This window comes from Gadus morhua, chromosome 9 (genome assembly GCF_902167405.1).
Source record: "Gadus morhua chromosome 9, gadMor3.0, whole genome shotgun sequence".
Lineage (NCBI taxonomy): Eukaryota > Metazoa > Chordata > Actinopteri > Gadiformes > Gadidae > Gadus > Gadus morhua.
The window spans coordinates 25,666,754-25,690,827 of record NC_044056.1 but is presented as its reverse complement, the minus strand read 5'-3'; the positions used below and the strand labels follow the sequence as shown (position 1 = coordinate 25,690,827).

Below are 24,074 nucleotides of genomic sequence, written 5' to 3'. Positions count from 1 at the left end.
ATTCTCTTAAAGAATCTCCGACTTCACCCTGGAGAGCCTAGGATGGTCTTCACAGAAAAAGCGCTCGGCATTTATTTAAAGGGGTCCTATTATGCTTTTCCGTTTTTTCCTTCTCCTATTGCGCTTTATATATGTTTTTGGGTATATAAATGGTTGGCAAAGTTACAATACCACAAGATTCCCACAAGGGGGAGTAAATGACTACCGCAAATCACTGTTACCGAGCTGCCTAGAAATGGCACGTTGGGATTCTCTCCGCGGCTTTCTTTTACGTCCGGTACATGGCGACGTAAGCATGTACTTCTGCTGGGAGTCAATGGGAGAGCGTCATCAATCACCTTTTGCTGCGTTCCTGGACACGCTGGGGTCGGGGGGTTGTACGTCCACACCAGGAGCGACCAAACGCTCACAAAGTTTCGCTGCAAATTTTTCTGTTCGCTTTGGTCGCTTTGGTCGCTCATGACGTACAATTCAATTATGCAGACGCATTTAAAGGAGCCGTATGCTTTTAGTAGGCCCTACAGACAGCCATATCAAAGAGTGAACTCTCCCATACACCTTGGCCATATTGCCGAGACGGTTTTGATTGTTGGATAAAGTGCTTCGACAACAAGTAGGACAGTGATTCCCCCCAATATAAAAAAAATCCTAAAATGTAGGCTAATTACAACCGAGAACAAAAAACCCTGCGTGCTGTAGTAGGCTAGTTAAAATATGTTTCACTGATCTGCATCTGCAAATCATGATCTGCACTCATTCGTCGCACTCAAAACAAATAGACATTGGCGCACATGGCTAATTTGCATACGTGCACAGGACTGGTTGGCTCCGCAAGGCAAATAATGGAACATATCTATCTATCTAGGCCTATCTGTCTATCTATCAACGCGTGTCTAGTTTTAATGTGATGTATTGTGTGTATGTCCAGTCAGACTTGTTCTGTGTGGTCTTGTAGGCTACTGTCCTGTGTGGGCCGAACCACCTATGGATTCCCGACGATTTGTGTCGTTTGGTATTAATACAGACTTGACTAGGCTATCTATCTAGACTATTTAATTCACAATTATTCACCTCAGGCTCCGTGAATAGTGGAGAATAGAGGGATAAAAGACAAGAGATATATCCCTTGTCATTTATCCCTCGTCTTGTCGATTAGTTTGTTTATGTGACGATAGTGTTGGCTCGTTCGTTCGCGAACCGGTTCAAATGACCGAGTCTTTAGGACGAACGAACTAAACCGGTTCGTCTCTCTCGTTCGTTCGGTCGTCTCGTTCACCATTCGATTCACCGGAAACTCGACTGAACGAACGAACGAGTTTCCGTTAGCACTAACTCCACTGAGTCTGACTGACTCAACTGAGAACCGTGCAATGGCGTGCATTCCATGATGCGATTCACCGTTACCGGAAACTAGGCTGAATCGCGAACGACTAAGAGTAGGATTGTTATTTACAAAAAATGGTAACACTAATGACTTCACATAACAAACATGGTAAAGTTGGCTGGTACTACAGCAAACAGGTGAGGAGAATGGTGAGATTACTCGTTTTCCATTACAAGTGGACTGGTATTACTGTTGCTATATGGTAGAGATGATCTAAACATGCAACATAGTTTACTAGAGGTTCCTTATAGGGTTTGGGCATAGTGGTAGGCTACTCATCTTCTGAGGATGTATAAACATACATGCATACATATATATACATATACATATATATATATACTAGGGCTGTCAACGAATATTCGAAGTTCGAATATTCGTTCGAAATGTATCCAAAAACGCGAATTCGAACGTGAAAATTAATATTCGAATGTGAAAAAACACTCCCGCGGTACAAGCGCCTCTATCTGCTTTGTGAATGAGCCTCTGTCTGTTCGCGATGTCCCTCATAATATTCGAATGTGAAAAAACACTCCCGCGGTACAAGTGTAACAGACTAGTATTGTGAAGAGCGAATGTATTTTATCCCCTCGGGGTTTCCGTACTTGGATATAGGTATTCCAGCTCGGCTATGCCATTCAATAAGCATCCGAAGTAGAGCTCAGGGAGCTAGTAGTCTGGCTGGTGAAAGCTGCTATAACGCAATGTTCTCGGCAAAGTCCGAGACAGCTTTTTTTTCATGAATCCGAACGGTGCGTAGTGCGAAGTGCCCTTTCGCTGGCATGGTGGAAGACGTAGGCGACATGCATATCTTTATTTATCGATTTTAATAGGCCTTCTCGATAAATGGTAACTTGGTAAGCAAAGCAAGGAACGTTACCACTAGCATACTTTGTAACATTCAGAAGCGGGCGTCTTCTTCAGATTACTATAGTTTGCGCACTTGCAGGTGTGGTGGTGAAATGCAAGCGATACAAAGTTGTGGCTTTTCATGATTAGGCCTCCACGTTACTGGGCTGTTTATAGGATATATATATATATATCCCGCTAATTTGAACCATGGTTTTGTCGCATTATTGACATATTGACGGCAACTGCGTAAAATAGGCAACCAGATATTCGAATAGTTCGAATTCATGATTTTTTTCCAAACGAACATTCGAATGTCATTTTTGAGCAATTTTGACAGCCCAAATATATACATATATTTATATCATAACGTCCTCCGAAGATGATAGATATATGACATGAGATCGTTCTCAACAAACGGTGTAGCTTAGCCTAAAGCTCATCAGTTTTACCTTTGGGATTTCTCTACAGCAGACGTTCTCCACTTCGTTGGGCATAGTGGCACAATTCCCACAGGTGCACCTAGGTAGTTAGAGATGTTATAAGTTATAACGGTGTATTTTGATGGACAAAAGTAGTCAACAATATGCCATGTCGGGACACAAAAAGCTTGTTACGGACGCTTGAATAGTACGTGTAGTCTACTAGCCGCAAGCTTAGTCAGTTAAGCTAGGCTAAATACATGATAAATCATGTGTGTGTATAACAGCATAAACAAAAACTTACCATGTTGCGCAGAGGTTGCCAATTTGTTGATATTTTCATATAGTGTTGTGCATGTATTCATTTAAAATAACTAGTTCCAGTTATGTATGAACAGTGAAGGTGTGAACAAACTGTTAAAAAATAATGTGAACTTGAACAAGTGAAAAATGAACAACTATGGACATAAATATATTGAACTAAACTTGAAGTAACATCTATCAAGTGTAAACATGCACAACACAAAATGTCAGTAAGGGAACTTAACACGCGTTTGTGAGGCCACAGAATAGGCTACAATTCATTTTTAATCAGCCCTGTGCTTGTTTCCCTGCAACAAGAAGGTTCCATCTGGGGGTGACGGAAGACAGTGACACCCTTAGAGTGTTTGAAATGTCCAATCGATTGCGCAATTTTTTTTTAGTTGCAGTCATTGCCAAAAACCCGGCCTCGCATAGGTACGTGGTGGGAAATGGAAGCAACGTTTTCAGCGCTTTTACGGATATCTCGGGATACTCCGCTTTGTTTTTGATCCAAAAACCTGCCAGAGAGGTTTGCTCAAACACACTTTTAAGACCACCATCATTAGCTATTTCGATCATTTGATCTTCCTCCTGCACTGACAAGTGATTTGGGACATTGACAAATGGGTTGCCGATCCACTCATTCGTTCGCCGTGGATCTTTGGAGGATGGGAAGTAACGTTCGAATTCATTTGAAAGCGCAACAAGGTGATCGCGCACCAGCTGCGAGAGAATGGGCCCTGCCTCAGTCTCTCCCAAAATCCCCACTAATGTTTGGAACATATCGAATACTCCCCTGTCCACTCGTCGTCCCCACAAATCAAGATTGGCTTTAAATGCAGCAACTTTATCTGCCAGTTTAAAGACAGTCGTCATTCTCCCCTCTGGAGTGTCAGGTTGAGCTGAGCTCATAGTGTGACACTACTGTTGAACTGAACCAGTGAAGTGAGCTTAGGCTGCGCGCGCAGCCGCTGAAGCCAATACGTGTTGAGGACGGGAAAGACAGACAGTTATGCCTAAGAAAATAGACCTTGCCAAAAATGCAAACATGTTATGTGCAATCTCATCTCATCTCATTTTTATTTTATTTTATTTATTTTATTTTTATGTCGTAGCCTACTAACCTACGGCCCGGTTAGGAATGTCCGGCGGCCCGGTACCGGTCCGCGGCCCGGTGGTTGGGGACCGCTGTTCTAGACAACCCTTTATTGTTGGCATAATAGTGCCCCTTTAAGTGTATTTAATGGTTGCATGCCAGAGTCTGGCCTGTAGCAGACCGTTTATGTGTCTATGTATTAGGGATGGGCACGAGTAATAAATTCCAAACTCGAGTGATCGAAGGAATTCCTTGAGGATCAATCGAGTTTAATCGTTTAATCAAATCTATTTTTGGAATGCAACGCATCTGCAGCAGGAATAGGCCTAATGATGAACGGCAATATTACCAACCAAACATGTAATGCTTATTCTTCATCAAAACAGTCAGAGTTATCAGAGTATACATTATTTATTTTTGCAAACGTTCAAAACACATTTTCCTTACAAAAATAAATATGCGTCTCACAATTTAAATCACGTCGAACCAAGGCCTGTAACGATTTAAAAAAAAAAAAAAAAACGAAACAAGTAGCCTAACCATTGCAAATAATTTAAAGCTGCAAATAAAATGGCAGCAAATGGACTATGGAAATACTCGCGGCGGTGAAAATAGCCGACACACTTGGTTGCTGCGGGTCTGCTTTCCCGAACTCACCGTTGTGTTTCAGGAGCATATGTTGCCGCTAAATCTGAGGCCATGACTCTTAGCAGGAAACCGGTGGATTGCTTACTCCGGGTAGGAAATGAGTCCTTAGCCCAAGTGAAGGAGTTCAAGTAACTCGGGGTCTTGTTCGCGAGTGAGGGTACTATGGAGCGTGAGATTGGCCGGAGAATCGGAGCAGCGGGGGCGGTATTGCGTTCGCTTTACCGCACCGTTGTAACGAAAAGAGAGCTGAGCCGCAAGGCAAAGCAGTAGGGCCGAGATCGTTTATTGGCCTGTGGCATGTGCCACCGCGACCACTGACATACCATGGCATATGCCGTTCTGGAACGGTAACTGCCGTTCTGAAACGGTAACTGCCGTTCTGAAACGGTAACTACCGTTCTGAAACGGTAACTGCCGTCGCGACCACTGACATACCATGGCATATGCCGTCCTGGAACGGTAACTACCATTCAGAATGGTAGTTACCGTTTCAGAATGATTCTGAAACGGTAACTACCGTTCTGAAACGGTAACTGCCGTCGCGACCACAGACATACCATGGCATATGCCGTTCTGGAACGGTAACTGCCGTTCTGAAACGGTAACTGCCGTCGCGACCACTGACATACCATGGCATATGCCGTTCTGGAACGGTAACTGCCGTTCTGAAACGGTAACTGCCGTTCTGAAACGGTAATGCCATGGCATATGCCTTTCTGGAACGGTAACTACCGTTCTGAAACGGTAACTGCCGTTCAGGTGGAACGGTAACTGCAGTTCCCAACAATGGTATGTGAGACCAGCATAACTCCTCCGTATAATTTCAAGACAGGTACTGCCATAAATGTAAAGGTATATATATTTGGTATTTATTGACACAATATCACAACATAACGCCGTAAATAAAGGGATTTACACGTTTCTCTCGTCCGTGCTGTTGTAAGGATATTTCCGATCTGTTTGTTGTTGCTTTTGTAATGACAGATGCTTTTGAAAACAGCCGGACTTGCTCCGGTGACGGTAGTTATAGCCTAGCCTTCTAGGTGGCCATAGAGCTATAGTCTATTGCTTTGTTCCAATATCCATACTATCCGCAGTCATTATACTTTATTTTAGTATGACTTATTTTTTATATAGTTTGAGTACGTAGTGCGTTGCAATTAAGATCAGGGCGAAAGGAAGTGTAGTGAAAGGACCCGGATGGTATACTCAAAACGGTCAAACCGATGAGTGTGGATTGATGTACACCTTTCGTGCTCCACGGCAGCGATCTTAGCTACGTAGCTGAAGAGGCGGAACCAGGCTGAGCCAACGTCGGCGCATTTTCTTTAATAGGTCCATGCATTTTCCACGTATCCTGCATTAATGGAGTCATTTTGTAGTTTTAATAGCTTTATAACTACTATGTGTAAAGAGTTCACCGTTCAAAGCGAGATGTTTATTGCGGTTGCGATCGTAGTTTCCGGTTAGTGCACCAGAGCCAGGTCCCTATAGGGGTGGCACTGTAGGCTATGGCTAGACAGTCGTCCATTTTTCCACTCGTGTTTTATCAAGATGTTCTAGTAGCGTAGCCTTTAATAAAGCCTACTGTATGACTGCTTCAGCTCATAACTATTCAATAGGCCAAATATTAAGTTTTGCATTTGTTCTTATTGGTGTTTAACCAAATATTTTAAGTAGGCCTATAGGTTCCTATCATTTAACCCTGATCCAGTGTCATAAACCTTTCTATATCGACATGATCCAGTGTCATAAACCTTTATATATCGACATGATCCAGTGGTATCATGGCATACAGGCCAAAAGTTTTTCCGCTGGCAAGCCAATTATGTTAATCGGAAGTTCCATTTCCTACTGGAACCACCGTTTTTCCGCTGGCGTGCCACTCATGTAAAATGGTATTACCAGTTTCTACTGGCACCTACCGTTTTTCCGCTGGCATGCCACTCATGGAAAATGGTAATTACCAGTTTCTACTGGCACCTACCGTTTTTCCGCTGGCATGCCACTCGTGTAAAATGGTATTACCAGTTTCTACTGGCACCTACCGTTTTTCCGCTGGCATGCCACTCATGGAAAATGGTAATTACCAGTTTCTACTGGCACCTACCGTTTGCCAGTAGATATTCCTTTCCTGTGGTATTTGCCCGTTCATACACACATACCACTCATGATTCACAGCTACACAATCATTCTTATAAAAACGGTAGGTGCCAGTAGAAACTGGTAATTACCATTTTCCATGAGTGGCATGCCAGCGGAAAAACGGTAGGTGCCAGTAGAAACTGGTAATTACCATTTTCCATGAGTGGCATGCCAGCAGAAAACGGTAGGTGCCAGTAGAAACTGGTAATACCATTTTACATGAGTGGCATGCCAGCGAAAAACGGTGGTTTCCAGTAGGAAATGGAACTTCCGATTAACATAATTGGCTTTGCCAGCGGAAAAACTTTTGGCCTGTATGCCATGATACCACTGGATCATGTCGATATAGAAAGGTTTTATGACACTGGATCAGGGTTAAATGATAGGAACCTATAGGCCTACTTAAATTATTTGGTTAAACACCAATAAGAACAAATGCAAAACTTAATATTTGGCCTATTGAATAGTTATGAGCTGAAGCAGTCATACAGTAGGCTTTATTATAGGCTACGCTACTAGAACATCTTGATAAAACACGAGTGGAAAAATGGATGACTGTCTAGCCATAGCCTACAGTGCCACCCCTATAGGGACCTGGCTCTGGTGCACTAACCGGAAACTACGATCGCAACCGCAATAAACATCTCGCTTTGAACGTTGAACTCTTTACACATAGTAGTTATAAAGCTATTAAAACTACAAAATGACTCCATTAATGCAGGATACGTGGAAAATGCATGGACCTATTAAAGAAAATGCGCCGACGTTGGCTCAGCCTGGCTCCGCCTCTTCAGCTACGTAGCTAAGATCGCTGCCGTTGAGCACGAAAGGTGTACATCAATCCACACTCATCGGTTTGACCGTTTTGAGTATACCATCCGGGTCCTTTCACTACACTTCCTTTCGCCCTGATCTTAATTGCAACGCACTACGTACTCAAACTATATAAAAAATAAGTCATACTAAAATAAAGTATAATGACTGCGGATAGTATGGATATTGGAACAAAGCAATAGACTATAGCTCTATGGCCACCTAGAAGGCTAGGCTATAACTACCGTCACCGGAGCAAGTCCGGCTGTTTTCAAAAGCATCTGTCATTACAAATGCAACAACAAACAGATCGGAAATATCCTTACAACAGCACGGACGAGAGAAACGTGTAAATCCCTTTATTTACGGCGTTATGTTGTGATATTGTGTCAATAAATACCAAATATATATACCTTTACATTATGGCAATACCTGTCTTGAAATTATACGGAGGAGTTATGCTGGTCTCACATACCATTGTTGGGAACTGCAGTTACCGTTCCACCTGAACGGCAGTTACCGTTTCAGAACGGTAGTTACCGTTCCAGAAAGGCATATGCCATGGCATTACCGTTTCAGAACGGTAGTTACCGTTTGAGAACGGCAGTTACCGTTTCAGAACGGCAGTTACCGTTCCAGAACGGCATATGCCATGGTATGTCAGTGGTCGCGGTGGCACATGCCACAGGCCATTAAACGATCTCGGCGTCTCTCAGGCAAAGCTCTCAATCTACCGGTCGATCTTCGTTCCTATCCTCACTATGGTCATGAGGGCTGGGTGATGACCGAAAGGACGAGATCGCGGGTACAAGCGGCCGAGATGAGTTTTCTCAGAAGGGTGGCTGGCGTCTCCCTTAGGGATAGGGTGAGAAGCTCAGCCATCCGTGAGGAACTCGGATTAGAGCCGCTGCTCCTTTACTTAGAAAGGAGTCAGCTGAGGTGGTTCGGGCATCTGGTAAGGATGCCCACTGGGCTCCTTCCTTGGGAGGTGTTTCAGGCACGTCCAGTGGGAAGGAGACCTCGGGGAAGACCCAGGACTAGGTGGAGAGATTATATCTCAACACTGGCCTGGGAACGCCTCGGGTTCCCCCCGTCAGAGCTGGTCAATGTGGCCCGGGAAAGGGAAGTCTGGGGCCCCCTGCTTGAGCTGCTCCCCCCGCGACCCGACCCCGGATAAGCGGATGAGGATGAGGATGTTGCCGCATGGTACTTGTAGTACACTGGTAGCTCGATTTCGCTTGGCATATTTTACATTTCACCTTAAGATCTCCTAAAGTATTTCAATTCTTCGCTGCGCTTTGCTTTTACCGCCATCTCTTAACTTTTTGAATTCTGGCGTGCCTGCACACGGCACGGCACGCGCCACACAGGAATTTGATACATTTCATTTGCTTTGTGCCCACGGCATGCGTTAGTGGCGCCGCACAGAAAATTGATACATTTGCTTCAGAAAACTTTGTTTGTGTATGTGCAAACTCGAGTTTGCCTGTCCACCAACCGAGTTCATTTGTAACGAGGAGTACTTGAGTAATCGATTCCTCACGCCCATCCCTAATATGTATATATATTGGTGCTGTCAGTTTAACGCGTTATTAACAGCGTTAACGCAAAGCAGTTTTAACGGCGATAATTTTTTTAACGCACGATGGTAAACATATTCTTTTCACCTGCTGTCTAGCAACAACTAGTCGCGTTAGAAAAACTACAACACCATACCGGATCTAGATACACCGGAAACAAAACAACAAGTTTGCCGCACAAACTTGTTGGGGCAAGCACGGATACGGAGCGGGTGAAAAACTCGCTCAGCTAAGGACAACTTCAATGTTGTCCTTAGCTGTTACGTCTTTCAACCAATCACAGTTCAAGGCCCACCTGGGCTGTACCACTTCGGGAGGGGCCGCTCAGTTACTCCCCTCTAGACAAAATCGACTTGGTTGCGACGTTCACAGTTGTTGCGGCTGTTTTGTTGAGTGAGTGAGAGGTTGCGGGCGCACAGCTCAGGCTGCCGGACGGCGCTGCAAGGAACTTTTATAAACGCAATATATTTATCCCGCAGTAGTCAGCCCGACAGCCCCGAAATGTTAAAGGCCCATCAGGATTTCTCCGGACTCTCCCGATTACCACTCCGCCACCGTGTGTGTGTGTGTGTGTGTGTGTGTGTGTGTGTGTGTGTTTTGTGTGTGTGTGTGTGTGTGTGTGTAGGCATTATTCGATAGCCTGGTAATGTGTATAGGCCTACGTACAGTGGGAATATTCATTCTGGTTTAAATAATAAATGTTATAATAGTATTTCCCATCTTTGCTGAGCAAGAGTTTTGTTCGAAAGTTCAGTGATTGAAACAAATGAAAGCCTGGGCTATTGAAGTTTAACGGTAGGCCTACCACTGTCATGCACCTACCCGATGTGGACCGGGTTGAATTCACTGCGGGTCTCTCTTCTTACTGTCCTTCTCAACACTCTCTGATCTCACTAAAAGGCTAGCAGCACGAAATCAAGGGATATTTAGAATAGAAAACATTTGCGATTAATCGCGAGTTAACTGTGACATTAATGCGATAAATATTTGAATCACTTGACAGCACTAGTATATACGCACATAAATATATATGTATCCAGCTCTGTTGGAGCTGCTGCTTAGACCAGAGAGTGTCAGGGGAGGACTGTGTTCTCTCTACTTTAGAGTTGGAGCTGGTCCCTCCACCAGCCGGAGGTACTGACTGTTCTCCTGGAGCTGGTCTCTCCACCAGCTAGAGGTACTGACTGTGTTCTTCTGGAGCTGGTCTCTCCACCAGCTGGAGGTACTGACTGTGTTCTCCTGGAGCTGGTCTCTCCACCACCTGGAGGTACTGACTGTGTTCTCCTGGAGCTGGTCTCTCCACCAGCAGGAGATACTGACTGTTCTTCTGGAGCTGGTCTCTCCACCACCTGGAGGTACTGACTGTGTTCTCCTGGAGCTGGTCTCTCCACCAGCCGGAGGTACTGACTGTGTTCTCCTGGAGCTGGTCTCTCCACCAGCTGGAGGTACTGACTGTGTTCTTCTGGAGCTGGTCTCTCCACCAGCTGGAGGTACTGACTGTGTTCTCCTGGAGCTGGTCTCTCCACCAGCTGGAGGTACCGAGTGTTCTTCTGGAGCTGGTCTCTCCACCACCTGGAGGTACTGACTGTGTTCTCCTGGAGCTGGTCTCTCCACCAGCTAGAGGTACTGACTGTGTTCTTCTGGAGCTGGTCTCTCCACCAGCTGGAGGTACTGACTGTGTTCTCCTGGAGCTGGTCTCTCCACCAGCTGGAGGTACTGACTGTTCTTCTGGAGCTGGTCTCTCCACCAGCCGGAGGTACTGACTGTTCTTCTGTTTCACCAGGTCACATCTCTCCGTGGAAGACTGCCAAACAGGTAAAGACACAGGTGTGTGTGTGTGTGTGTGTGCGTGTGCGTGTGCGTGTGCGTGTGCATGTGCGTGCGTGCGTGCGTGCGCGCGTGTATCTGTGTGGGTGTGGGTGTGTGTGCGTGTGTGTGTGTGTGTGACTTGTTGTGAATAACCATGTGTGTGTTCATCTGATGCTTGTGCTGTCGTCTCGCACAGCTCCAGCTCTGTAATGCTGGTGGCTTTGTGAGGTCTGGTGGCAGAACTCATCAATGGAGGAAATGGGATTTCATTCTCAGATTATAAAGCCAATATTAGTTGTCTTTACTCAGTTAGGATTTCAGTTATTATTATTTTATTATAAATTATTACTTATTAGAAGCTTCTTACAGATTAAATCCAGATTAGTTCTGGTCATACACTAATGGGAGACGGCAAATTAATTCCTGCCCTCAATGTGCAAAATATGGATTACTTCTTACAAATTACTTCGTAGAAGGTGGATCTGCACCTCAAATGTCTGCCTTTGGGGTCACGGTGCTGCGTCTAGATCTTCATTCTTTGGTCTTCATTGACCACTTCCAGATGTCCTCCCATCGCTGCCTGACATTGTCCTCACCTTCTTACCATCTTCTGCAATATTTACTATAATAAGGGATTTAGATTTTTTGCATTAAATGAACCATTCTTAAACAGATGTAAAGTGTATCTGTGTGTATGTGTTGTAGTTGGGGGAGCAGTGGGACCCCCATGGCAGCCCAAAGGGGGGCTCCGTCCTCACCCCCGGAGCGGTCTTTCCTCAGCACCGCTCGTCAGTCCCTGACCCCACGGACCCCTACGACCTCAGCAAACCAGACCCCTACGACCTGTACGAGAAGTCCAGGGCCATCTACGAGAGTCGGCGTGAGTTTAACCCCCCCCCCCCCCCTTTGTCTCTCTCTCTCTCTCTCTCTCTCTCTCTCTCTCTCTTCTCTCTCTCTTCTCTCTCTCTCTCTCTCTCCCCCCCTCCCTCCCTCTCTCTCTCTCTCTCTCTCTCTCTCTCTCCCTCCCTCCCCTCTCTCTCTCTCTCTCCCTCCCCTCTCTCTCCCTCCCCTCTCTCTCTCTCTCTCTCTACCTCTCTCTCTCCCCCCCCTCTCTCTCTCTCTCTCTACCTCTCTCTCTCCCCCCTCTCTCTCTCTCTCTCTCTCTCTCTCATCCTCTCTCTCTCTCTCTCTCTACCTCTCTCTCTCTCTCTCTCTCTCTCTCTACCTCTCTCTCTCTCTCTACCCCTCTCTCTCTCTCTACCTCTCTCTCTCTCTCTCTCTCTCTCCCTCTCTCTCTCTCTCCCTCTCCCTCTCTCTCTATCTTTCTCCCTCCCCTCTCTCTCTCTCTCCTACCTGTTGTAATAGGAGTGTGTTCATTCTGGACCAGGCCCAGAGTACCAGGAGGTGGAGGTCCACCTGCTCAGGGAGAAGACCGGCTTTGGGTTCCGCATCCTGGGGGGAGACGAGGCCGTGCAGGCTGTGAGTCCGGACGCCCGCGACAAGGCTCGTATGGGACGGGCTGGAGCACCACACACACACACGCACGCCCACACACAGACGCACACACACGGATGAATGTACATGTAGCCATAAATACGCACACACGTACACAAAAAATGCATACACACTGTGGCAACCCGGCACGGTGAGCGAACCACCTCCTCCCAAACAGGACACCATTTTGTGGGGAAAAACCAAAAAGGCATGTTTTATTCCAAACTCAAACATAAAGTCTCTAGCTGAAGAAACACAAAATAACGTTAAAACCTGGGAGGAATCAACGGTCCCCTCCTTCGTGGGTGGAATCCCCGTCGCCCACGAGGACCGGTCTCTCCGTACAGGAGCAACATGGCTGGGAGAGCATGAGTGGAGAAGCAGGCTATTTAAGCCCTGCTTCTCCACCTGTTCCTCAGGTGCTCTGCATCTCCTTAATTGGGCCGGGCCAGGTTGCCACAACACACATACATACACACACATGTACACACACACACACGTACACACACACACACACGTATGCACACACGTAAACACACACGTCCACACATACAATTATGCACCCACGTACACAAACACACGTACACAAACACACGTAAACACACACAGACGTACTCACACACAGTTCAAGTGAGGTGAAACAGGAATATTGGATTTGTTTTGCGGTAGATCAGGTCCCGGGGGTTCCTCTCAGATTAAACCAGCCCCTCCTCACCCTGTCCGCTCCACTAACCCTGTCCGCTCCTCCACAGATCGTGATCGGGGCCATCATCGAGAACACCCCTGCTGAGCGGGACGGACGGCTGAGGCCTGGCGACGAGCTCATCTCTGTGGACAAGATGGTGGTGGCGGGGAAACCCCACCGCTACGTCATCGACCTGATGCACGCGGCCGCCCGCAACGGGCAGGTCAGCCTGACCGTGAGGAGGCGGCTGCTGATCCCAGGTCAGCCCCAGGGTTCATGCTGTCTGGGAGCTGTCCAGGTTTTATTGTTGTGTACTGTTGTTGTTCCAGCTCACCTGCCACCGGCTCAACTGCAGGGCTGGTCTGGCCCATCCTTGTGCCGGTAGAAGTGATGCCCAGTAGGGGCAGCTCAACCCTCAATGCCCCAGGATGGAGACAGGGACGTGTGCTGTAGAATTGCCCCGTCTGTTGGACATTAAGCAAAGGGCCTGACTCCCTGTGGTCAGTAAAGATTGCATGGTACCGGTTGTCTTGTACCGATAGGGCCTTTATCATCTCCTGGCGTCTGGTTGTATCATCTCTCACCTCCCCTGGGACAGCCAGTGTATGGGGAGAAAATACTGTCTGCAGTGAGAGGCAATGGTACTGGTATTGGATTAGGTTTTGTAGCCCCTGTTTTTCTGTTTTGTTGTTGGTAGTGGCAGTTATCTTGATCTACCTCTAGTTACCTGGATGCACCTCTATTAGGACTTGGATGGGAGACCTCCTGGGAATACCGGGTTCTGTTAGCGGTGTCGGGGGGTGGCCAATAGGTGGCACTCTTCCCTCTGGCATTAACATTAATCCCCATGCCCCAGTGCAGTGACTGGCTAAAACTGCCCAACCAGGCTCATTCAGTCTGGCCCCCTAATCATCCTCCTGTTTAATTGGCTGACTCATTAATTCCCTCGCTCTCCACCTCAAGCTGGTGTGTGGTGAGCGTTCTGGTGCAGATTGGCTGCCGTGCATCACCCCAGTGGGGGTTGCACACTGGTGGTGGTGAGTGAGGTCCCCCCTTCACTGTAAAGTGTCTTTGAGTGGCTAGAAAAGCACTTACTAAATTCAATCAATTATTATTATCATTATTATTGCCTCTAGTTAACTGTCTCTTCCTCAATTTACCTGGCTCTACCTCTAGTTACCGGGCTCTAACTCTAGTTACCTGGATACTCCTCTAGTTAGCTGGCTCTTCCTCTAGTTGCCTGGATACTCCTCTAGTTAACTGGCTCTGCCTCTAGTTACCACGACCCACAGGTGTTCACTAGGTGTGTCTCCTCAGGTGAGGCTTGTCCAGTGAACGGCCGCAGCCCGGGCTCCATCTCCACCCAGCACAGCTCCCCGCGGAGCGACGCGGCCTCAGGCCTCAGCACCACTGGCCCCCCGCACGTGGCAGCCCCTCCCCTGGAGGGCGGCGGCCTGCAGACCAGCGATGTCATCATCCATCGCAAGGAGAACGAAGGATTCGGCTTCGTCATCATCAGCTCCCTCAACAGACCAGAGAACGCCGCCATCATCAGTGAGTCACAACACAAGTGTCACTCAGCTGTTCTATGAGCCACTTGTTCTTTTAGAAATACCATACACTAAATATACAATCCACCTAGAATCAAAAAAGTTGGGACATAACAGAATATGATTCCTCTTCTAAACGTATTATCTTGAACAGGGGCGTTGGTAGACCTAGAGCTTTACTGGGGCACAGGCCCCCAACTCCCAATACTTTTTTCTTTCTTTTTTTAATGTGTTCACAGTATGAAATAGATGGCTACATAAGGGTTTGTACGAGCTTCATTATCGTCACCGTCATACTGTAGGCTATATATTAAAGCACTGGTAAAGGTAAAGATTCAAAGATTCATGAGTACCGTACAATGATATTTATTTTAACACATACACACCTCAAAGATTTGCAAAAAATAAGATCCTCTTACTGCAACCATTTAAGATAAGAAAGACTCAGATTCTGAGCTACCTCAACCCACATTTAAAATAAGTATTTCAGGAAAATAAAGTAACTAACAAACAAATAAACCTTCACCTCTTTATGGCCTTCACCTTCTTATCTAAAGCAGCATTATGCAGGATGCTCCCTTTTAAAGGTGACATATTATGAAAACAACACTTTTCCTGGGGTTTGGGGTGTTGTTGCGGGTAGATGGTGCTCCCATGTATGCTCCTGAGTGAGATATGCATTTCTGAAAGTACCCCGCCTAGAGATATCAAACGAGCGAGTCAGCTTCGGCTCCCACTTCCACGTAGGAAGGGGGCGCAATTGAATATTACCTCCCACTTCCCCACTCCCCTCCAATCAGAGCATCGCTACGATTTTGTGGACGAGCGGACGAGCAGCTCCGGCAGGGGGAACTCTGCGGCAGCCCGGCAGCTCAGCTCCGGGAGTGCAATCCCTTTCTCTGCCGGACTGCTGCCGAGCTCCCCCCGCCGGAGCTGTAGTCCAGAGAAGGAGACATGGAGGAGAAAGGGATTGTACTCCCGGAGCTGAGCTGCTGGACTGCCGAGCTACCCCCGCCGGACTGCCGTCGAAGCTTCGGCGGCAGTTCAGCTCCCGGAGTACACTGCCGGAGCTGCCGGAATGCCGCCGAAGCTTCGGCAGCAGTCCGGCAGCTCCGGCGCGGGGAGCTCGGCGGCAATCCGGCAGCTCAGCTCCCGGAGTACAATACCTTTCTCCTCCATGTCGCGGTTCATGTACTTCAGGGAGTCAAAGCCAAAGTTCCTTTCCGCCAATTCCTCCTGAACCATGGCTGAGATAAGCCACACTACGAGACTAGGTGTGGACACACCAGTGACGTCAGATAACCTGATGTGTTATGCGCCATAACACGAACAGCAGAACGGTTATCCAAATAAAGAAGTGTACAACACTTCTTTATTTGGATAACGTATTTGGATAGCGTTACAGTGTGTGTATTCACACACAAACACATGTGGCGCTCGCACCGTCCTAGCTCATTGTCTCATCGGCGGGCCAAATTCTCTGGGTGGGCAAAGCAGAGAAAGGGGAGGTAACATGTCTTTGTAACATGAATTTGGAAAATTCCAAATCGCCGCATCTGAGCTTTGTTTTTTCAAAGTCAGAGCAGGATACCTAGTGCTCGCTTTACACCTAACGCCATTTCTAGCTATTGGGGGACCATAGGCAGGCTATGGGAACTCAAAATAATGTTACAAAACCTCATAAAGTGAAATGTTCATGCCTTTGAACCTTTAAGAAAAACAAGAGCAGAGCAGATACATTTTTTCATGAAAACTTTTCTCCGGATTCTGATTTATTTATCCAGTTAATTCAGAGCATTAACAATGCTCAACTAACAGAGAATACTTTTTTTCCTCAAATAAAAATTCACAAAAAAGTTTTCATTGAAAAAATAATAATAAGATGACTCAAAATACCAATGGCAGCTGTCATTCACTTAAGAGCTCTATTTCAAAGGAGCAAACATGTCCTGTTGAATTGAATCAAGTCTTAGTTTGGTGAGTGTCTTGAGACGTTGAGAGAGGCTCATGTCCATCAGTAGTGTTGACGGTATTGACATTAGTTTGCCTTGTCACCTCAGAACTTTGGGGTTCAGACAGAAAGCCTGTTGTGATCTGAGGACCTTGTTTCTCCAGGATCAGTGGAACCGATATGCTTCATGGATATAAGATGATGCATCCGAAATGCATTCTGTTCTGTTACATAAGGTCAAGCAAACAGTTTGATTACATAATCTGACATGTTACCTGATACCTTAGATAGCTTATATTGACCGTACCCGAAATCACTTGTCAGGGTGAGGCTAATCAGCATGAACTCTACTCCAGGTGAGAGTTTATCACAAGATTTTGAGGTATCTCATTCATTCAAAAAACAAGGCAGATTTTTTTCGCATCAAAACTTTTCTCTGAATTCTGAGATAAGAAGAAGTGAAGGAAGAAAGCGAGAGGAAGAGGAGGGATGGTTCATTTCTGTTTGGAGTTACTTTCCTATTTGTGCTTTTAAAATGATGGTCATATCAAGGACCTTTGCTTTTTAAACACTAACAACCTACCCCAGAAGGAGTTATCCCAAATGAATATTTGCTTTTATAAATAGGTAGATTTATATGAATGTTCAGTCATTAGTTTTTTCAAAGTTCATACCTGCAAACTATTCACCTTTCAGCGAAATTCGCCTTTTTTAACTCAAAATAGGTCAATTATGTGAATCGTGTAGATCCATGGGGGGGGGGGGGGACCGACCGACCATAGACTGTAAAATAACCGACTGTATAATGAGCTAGAAACATGCTTGCTATCTACATAGTAAAAAATCTTTGGCCAAATGACTGGCGTTCCACGACCACCAATCATAATCAAGATAAACCACATTCCCAATCCGTCCAGTCCTGGAGTGGCCTTGCTCAGTCGTAGAGATGCGCGGTTGGCCGTTGCAGCCGCGGACTCGGGCGGGTGACGTGACAAAAAATTATATTTAATTAAATTTGGGCAGGTGGCTGTTCAACCAATCAAATTAAAAATATATAAACATTGTTAAACATACACACACTCCCAAAAGAAAACAAAAAGTTTCAATTAAGTGACGATCCATCCCATGACGCGTCTCGTTGCAGCGCCTTCCTTATAGGTCACTAAGCAAATGTCTCGTAGATGAGACTGCGCCTGAGTTATTTTTTTTTCATATTAGTTATACTTTAAAACAGCCCGTCATTAGCCACGTTTACATGGACACTTCTGATCCGATTAGAAATGGAAGAACAGCTCAATTTGAATAAAAAATTATCATATATACGCCTCAATCGGAATACAATTCTTAGATCAATGGCATCAGCAGCTGCAGTAGTTCGCAAATGGTCGGTACTTTTATGCACACCGAACTTGACCGACCGCTGTCAAGGAAAGTGGATTTCACGTCTTCACTCCGCAAGTAGTACGGTAACTTATCAACCTCAGCGTGTCCGGTTGGTAAGCAACGTCAACGTCTTTGGCAGATTATTTCTCTGTTGATCAACACTACGAATGGTAATTGTAAAAAGACACACTGTGAAGATATTGTTTCGTTTTGGCAAGGGGCCGTGTAATAAGCAGGATAATGCATAGAACGTGCCATTATCAAAAATAATACCCTTCAGGGCGAAGCAAGACACCTCCGGTTCGCATCAGGGTCCGGTTCGCCCTGTCGGGGCTTACTTTCCCGATAATGACCGGCGTTCTGTACAACATTATCCCACATATATCATATAATACTGACCAACATTATGCGCGAGAGACATACGATTGTACGCTTCACACTTTTGTAAATACCATATATGCAGTACATTCGGAAAATGACAAATTTGGTCAATGGGATTTACTGTTTACCTGTCCTTATTGTGCATGATATGGTAATAGCCCCTCCATGTGGCAGTATAAATAATGGTTTTAAAACTGGATTGGTTATAGTGGATAGACCTTTTCACCATTAAAATGTACTGTTGAAACACAACTATGAGAAGGGGCACCTGCTTTTTTGTGCTTTAATTTGGTGCAAATGAGATAGTAATGCTGAATGATTTTTCACAACTTAACTGTTCGGAATCTGCGAACATAGGGGAACTTTCGCAGCTTTAAACAATTGACTTAAAACAATAAAATTAAAACGATTTTTAGACAACGTTCTAATCATTAGTTTTAAACTGTAAACAAACTGTAAACAAACACATGGCGACAAGAAAGGCCATTGTATTGGCTGCAGCCTATATGATAATTGACGAGTTTACAGAAGGTCTAGAAGTTGTCGATCTCTTAGAAAGTATAATGCAGACAAGGAATTCGGACGATTCAAGTTAGGGGTCTACGTCACCAAAGTTGTGCCCACTTACTGCGATGTCACGTTCAGATCACATTTTAGGATGCACAAGACATTAGTTGAAGCAAGGGTGTAGATAGGCTATATGAAACAAAGTAACTATGGCTTTATGTGTAGGAAAGGAATGAATGTTTTCTATATAGACATGGGAATTGTTTAAATGTTGCACAGTACTTGCTATAGTTTAGGGTTCATCGCCATCTGGGAGCACATCTCTTCAGTCTGTGTTCCAGGTCTGCTTGCAGAGAACGACCTCTTCTGACAGTTGGCCTATGTTCACGAACGTTTGAAGACATCGGCATGCTTAACGGAACATGTTTCAAATCGTTCGCAAGTGTCGCAAACATAGGGCATAGGTGCCCCCAGACCCCCCTACAACGGTTTAGGTTGTCACCTTTTTCAACCCTTATGAGTTTGCAGGTATGAATGTTGAAATGCAATACCTTTTTTGTAAACTGTTTTGTTAATGGGATTTCCATTACTCAAGCATAATAAATATTTTTGTTGATCAAATGGTCATTAATAATAGCAAAATGCACAGATTTCTGTTAAATAGCTGAGCCTCATTTTCTTTACTTTACACAGGTTTATGCTTATTGTCATGCAGGAACCGTGAACCCATGAACAAATGCCGATATATAATATATATCTACACATATATAATACAAACCGATAGCTTCAGGATGACAATGACAAGGAGAATCCTTCCAACGACGACAGCATGACCTAGATACCGTCAGAGATTGTCTGATAAATGTGGCTCTTTTTTTAAGTAATCCTTTCATTAGGGATACATGTCAGATGAACCTGTTGCCAACAGGAGTTTTTGAGTGATAATCTTGTTTGGCTTTTGAAGGCTTACGGCTAAACGACTTGCATGGTTGTATTGAGTGGAGCGACTGGACTTCAGTAGATGGTCTCTGTGTTTCATCTCAATCATTCTGATTATGATATGTAATCCTCTACAAGGTTTCCACAAGAATCCAAGAATTGTTGTTCTATAATGCACAGCTTTTTGTTTTTGTTAAGTCTGTTTATTGCCAACCGTTGGAAGCTGCTTTTTAATGTAGCCATTGACATTCCTTTATTTTTCACATGATAGGGTTCCTATAAATATCCCTCCCACATTAAGCTGAATGGGTCTTACTTTACTACTAACATAAAGCCCAATGACACAAAGTCAACACTCAGTCCAAAGTGGCGTCATCAGATGGAAGCGGTTGACCTTCTCCTCCCCCCACCCCAGCTGTGCCCCATAAGATCGGCCGCATCATCGAGGCCAGCCCCGCAGACCGCTGCAGGCGCCTCAAGGTGGGCGACCGCATCCTGGCAGTCAACGGACAGTCCATCATCACCATGCCCCACGCCGACATCGTGAAGCTCATCAAGGACGCCGGGCTGGCCGTCACGCTGCACATCATCCCGGAGGAAGGTGGGTACCCTGAGGAAGAGGAAGGTGGGTACACTGGGAGGGAGAGGAAGGTGGGACCCTGGGAGGGAGAGGAAGGTGGGTACCCTGGGAGGGAGAGGAAGGTGGGTACCCTGGGAGGAAGAGGAAGGTGGGTACACTGGGAGGGAGAGGAAGGTGGGTACCCTGGGAGGGAGAGGAAGGTGGGTACCCTGGGAGGGAGAGGAAGGTGGGTACCCTGGAGGAAGAGGAAGGTGGGTACCCTGGAGGAAGAGGAAGGTGGGTACCCTGGAGGAAGAGGAAGGTGGGTACACTGGAGGAAGAGGAAGGTGGGTACCCTGGAGGAAGAGGAAGGTGGGTACCCTGAGGAAGAGGAAGGTGGGTACACTGGAGGAAGAGGAAGGTGGGTACCCTGGGAGGGAGAGGGAGGTGGGTACCCTGGAGGAAGAGGAAGGTGGGTACCCTGGGAGGGAGAGGAAGGTGGGTACACTGGGAGGGAGAGGGAGGTGGGTACACTGGGAGGGAGAGGGAGGTGGGTACACTGGGAGGGAGAGGGAGGTGGTACACTGGGAGGGAGAGGGAGGTGGGTACACTGGGAGGGAGAGGGAGGTGGGACACTGGGAGGGAGAGGGAGGTGGGTGCCATGAGAGAGAGGAAGGTGGGTACCCTGGAGGAAGAGGAAGGTGGGTACCCTGGGAGGAAGAGGAAGGTGGGTACACTGGGAGGGAGAGGAAGGTGGGTACCCTGGAGGAAGGTGGGTACACTGGGAGGGAGAGGAAGGTGGGTACCATGAGAGAGAGGGAGGTGGGTACACTGGGAGGGAGAGGGAGGTGGGTACACTGGGAGGGAGAGGGAGGTGGGTACACTGGGAGGGAGAGGGAGGTGGGTACACTGGGAGGTTATATTGCAGAGGGTTGTCATTCTGTTTATGATCCCTCATTGTGCATTAATTGGAGTTTGCATGCTGTGTTTACATGGTGGATGGTTTTGATGGTGGATGCCATTCAGCATCCTGGTCTTCACCAACTGGAATGTGGTGTTGATTGGGAAACCGGCATGCATGGAACCCCAAACTGATGCAGAACCTCAATTGTGGTATGAATGGAAGTGGATGCGTTACAGGTTCACGTCCACAGCTGTCTGACGTGAGGAAAATTAAAGTATTTCCAGGCCTTAAAAGAGCGTTTCACATGTCATAGGTCAACTGCTTTCACTCAGAGCCCACGTCTTGGTCTGCTGGCTGAACGGTGCAGTCGGCTCGGTGTCCCTGACCTTTCAATAGAGGGGTCAAACCTAACAATGAAACCATGGATCCTGGAGATATCCAGCTCTTTGTGTCACGTTAAGAGGGGTCAAACCTAACAATGCAACCATGGATGCTGGAGATATCCAGTGGCACGTTATGTTGTGACCCAGGTCCTCCTGATAGTACTATAAGGCTAACAACTGATGACCAGGTGGTGGTCACTCTAAAGCATGACATTTATTTCAGGCAGGATTTAAAACTTGTTCTGTGTTCTAGCTTTATTCACTCTAACCAAATAGAATCCACATTGATTATTTCACTTGCTCAACAATCTCACTGGTGTTCTCTTTATTTTGGTACCAAGATTACATATTAAAGCACTTGTTGTTGTTGCTATGTCCTCTATTTACTATGGATATGCTATTGTGGAGGATAACTGAGAAAAAGGCCAAGTGATGAAGAGGTCGACCCTATTAAGAAAGAGGCTGAGTTATAAAGGATTCACTCTATTGAGGAAGAGGCCCCTTGATGAAGGGGTTCACTCTATTGAGGAAGAGGCTGAGTGATGAGTGGTTCACTCTATTGAGGCAGAGGCTGAGTGATGAGTGGTTCACTTTATTGCAGATCCTCATTCTGGCCCCAACTCCGAGAAGCAGAGCCCCCAGACCCAGAAGCAGAGCCCCCAGGCCCAGAAGCAGAGCCCCCAGGCCCAGCCCAGCCCGTCATCCCAGCCTGGCCCCACTGACCCCCAGCCAGGCCAGACAACACCTCCTCCACCTGGCCAGACCCCCGTCCAGACCCCCGTCCAGACCCAACCTATCCAGACCCCCTCCCAGCCCCCGGGCTCCCCAGCAGGTCCGCAGCCTGCTCAGGGGCCCACTCAGCCTGCTCAGGGGCCCGGTCAGCCTGCTCAGGGGCCCGGTCAGCCTGCTCAGGGGCCCGGTCAGCCGGCTCAGGGGCCCAGTCAGCCTGCTGGGGGTCCCGGTCAGCCTGCTCAGGGGCCCAGTCAGCCTGCTCAGGGGCCCACACAGACCGCCCCCCCCGGACCCGGCCAGCCCAGCGCCCCAGCCCCGCACCAGAGCCCGGTCACCCAGCCCCCGGGAGGGGTCCCCCAGCTCTACCTGCACGATGGCAGGTGAGGACACAGAAGAAAGACCGCACACACACACACGCCTCAGCACAAGAACGCACCGATTACTGTGGTTCTAAAGGTGTTTATTCATACAGTTTGAGACAACCTGTCCCTCCAAACAGCAGAGGGCTGATGTCCGCGCAGCCCGCTGGCAGGCGGGGGGGGGCTTTTTTAGTTTTGTTTACGATCTAGAATACAGTTTGAATGGAAATATACTAAGATTCTACCTAACAAAACAAACAAAAACTTTTCATAGTTAGTATCGACATAAACCTTTAAATCAAAATGTACTTATTTAATTACAGTTAATTTTGTTATTTGACATACATACATACAGTTTTACATACATTTTTATGTTATTAAGAAAAAATAAATTATGAATAATTTCATAATGTACAGTAATGCACAATACTTACGCTTAACTAAACATTTATATTGTCACGTTTGCATTGGTTTGATTTGATTTGGATACATGTTTCTATTTGGAGACTCCACCTAAACGTAAATCTTCTGAAACCTTTATCTCTCCTGTACCTCAATTTATTGGCATTAGATTGTGACCCAGGTCCTCATCAGACGTTGTGCTACGGCCTGATAGTACTATAGGGCTAACAACTGATGACCAGGTGGTGGTCACTCTAAAGCATCAGACGTTGTGCTACGGCCTGATAGTACTATAGGGCTAACAACTGATGACCAGGTGGTGGTCACTCTAAAGCATGACATTTATTTTGTGCAGGATTTAAAACTCGGTGCTGTGTTCTAGCTTTATTCTCTCTCACCAAATAGAATCCACGTTGATTATTTCACTTGCTCAACAATCACTGGTGTTCTTTCTTTTGGTACCGAGATTACATATTAAAGCACTTGTCGTTGTTGCGATGTCCTCTATTTACTTTGGATAAGTTATTATGGAGGATAACTGAGTAAAACAGGCATTATCTGATGAACAACTCAATTGTGAATTTTCAGATAATGTCCATTATTTTACAGGGATTTGTAGATCACTGAAAACGACGAAGTTATTATCTGTAAATCTGTCAAAGCATTTATATCTAATTCCTACTGACTGCCTGAGGCAGTGCTTGAGCACTGGATGTATCCCATAATGTAACAGCATAATCAGAGTGTTCCCCGCTCTTAAGGTCACCGGCTCGGCACAGAGCAGAGTTATTGTCGCACC

General features: G+C 46.4%; 1 protein-coding gene across 1 annotated transcript in view; it reads left to right on the top strand.

Annotated features, from left to right (window-relative positions):
• magi2b (membrane associated guanylate kinase, WW and PDZ domain containing 2b) overlaps positions 1-24,074 on the top strand; it is a 127,256-nt gene that overhangs the window by 88,741 nt on the left and 14,441 nt on the right. Inside the window, 7 exon segments of the mRNA XM_030365817.1 lie at positions 11,021-11,052; positions 11,752-11,926; positions 12,434-12,549; positions 13,293-13,485; positions 14,543-14,779; positions 20,352-20,561; positions 22,384-22,894. Of these exon segments, the coding sequence (XP_030221677.1) occupies positions 11,021-11,052; positions 11,752-11,926; positions 12,434-12,549; positions 13,293-13,485; positions 14,543-14,779; positions 20,352-20,561; positions 22,384-22,894 (1,474 nt within the window).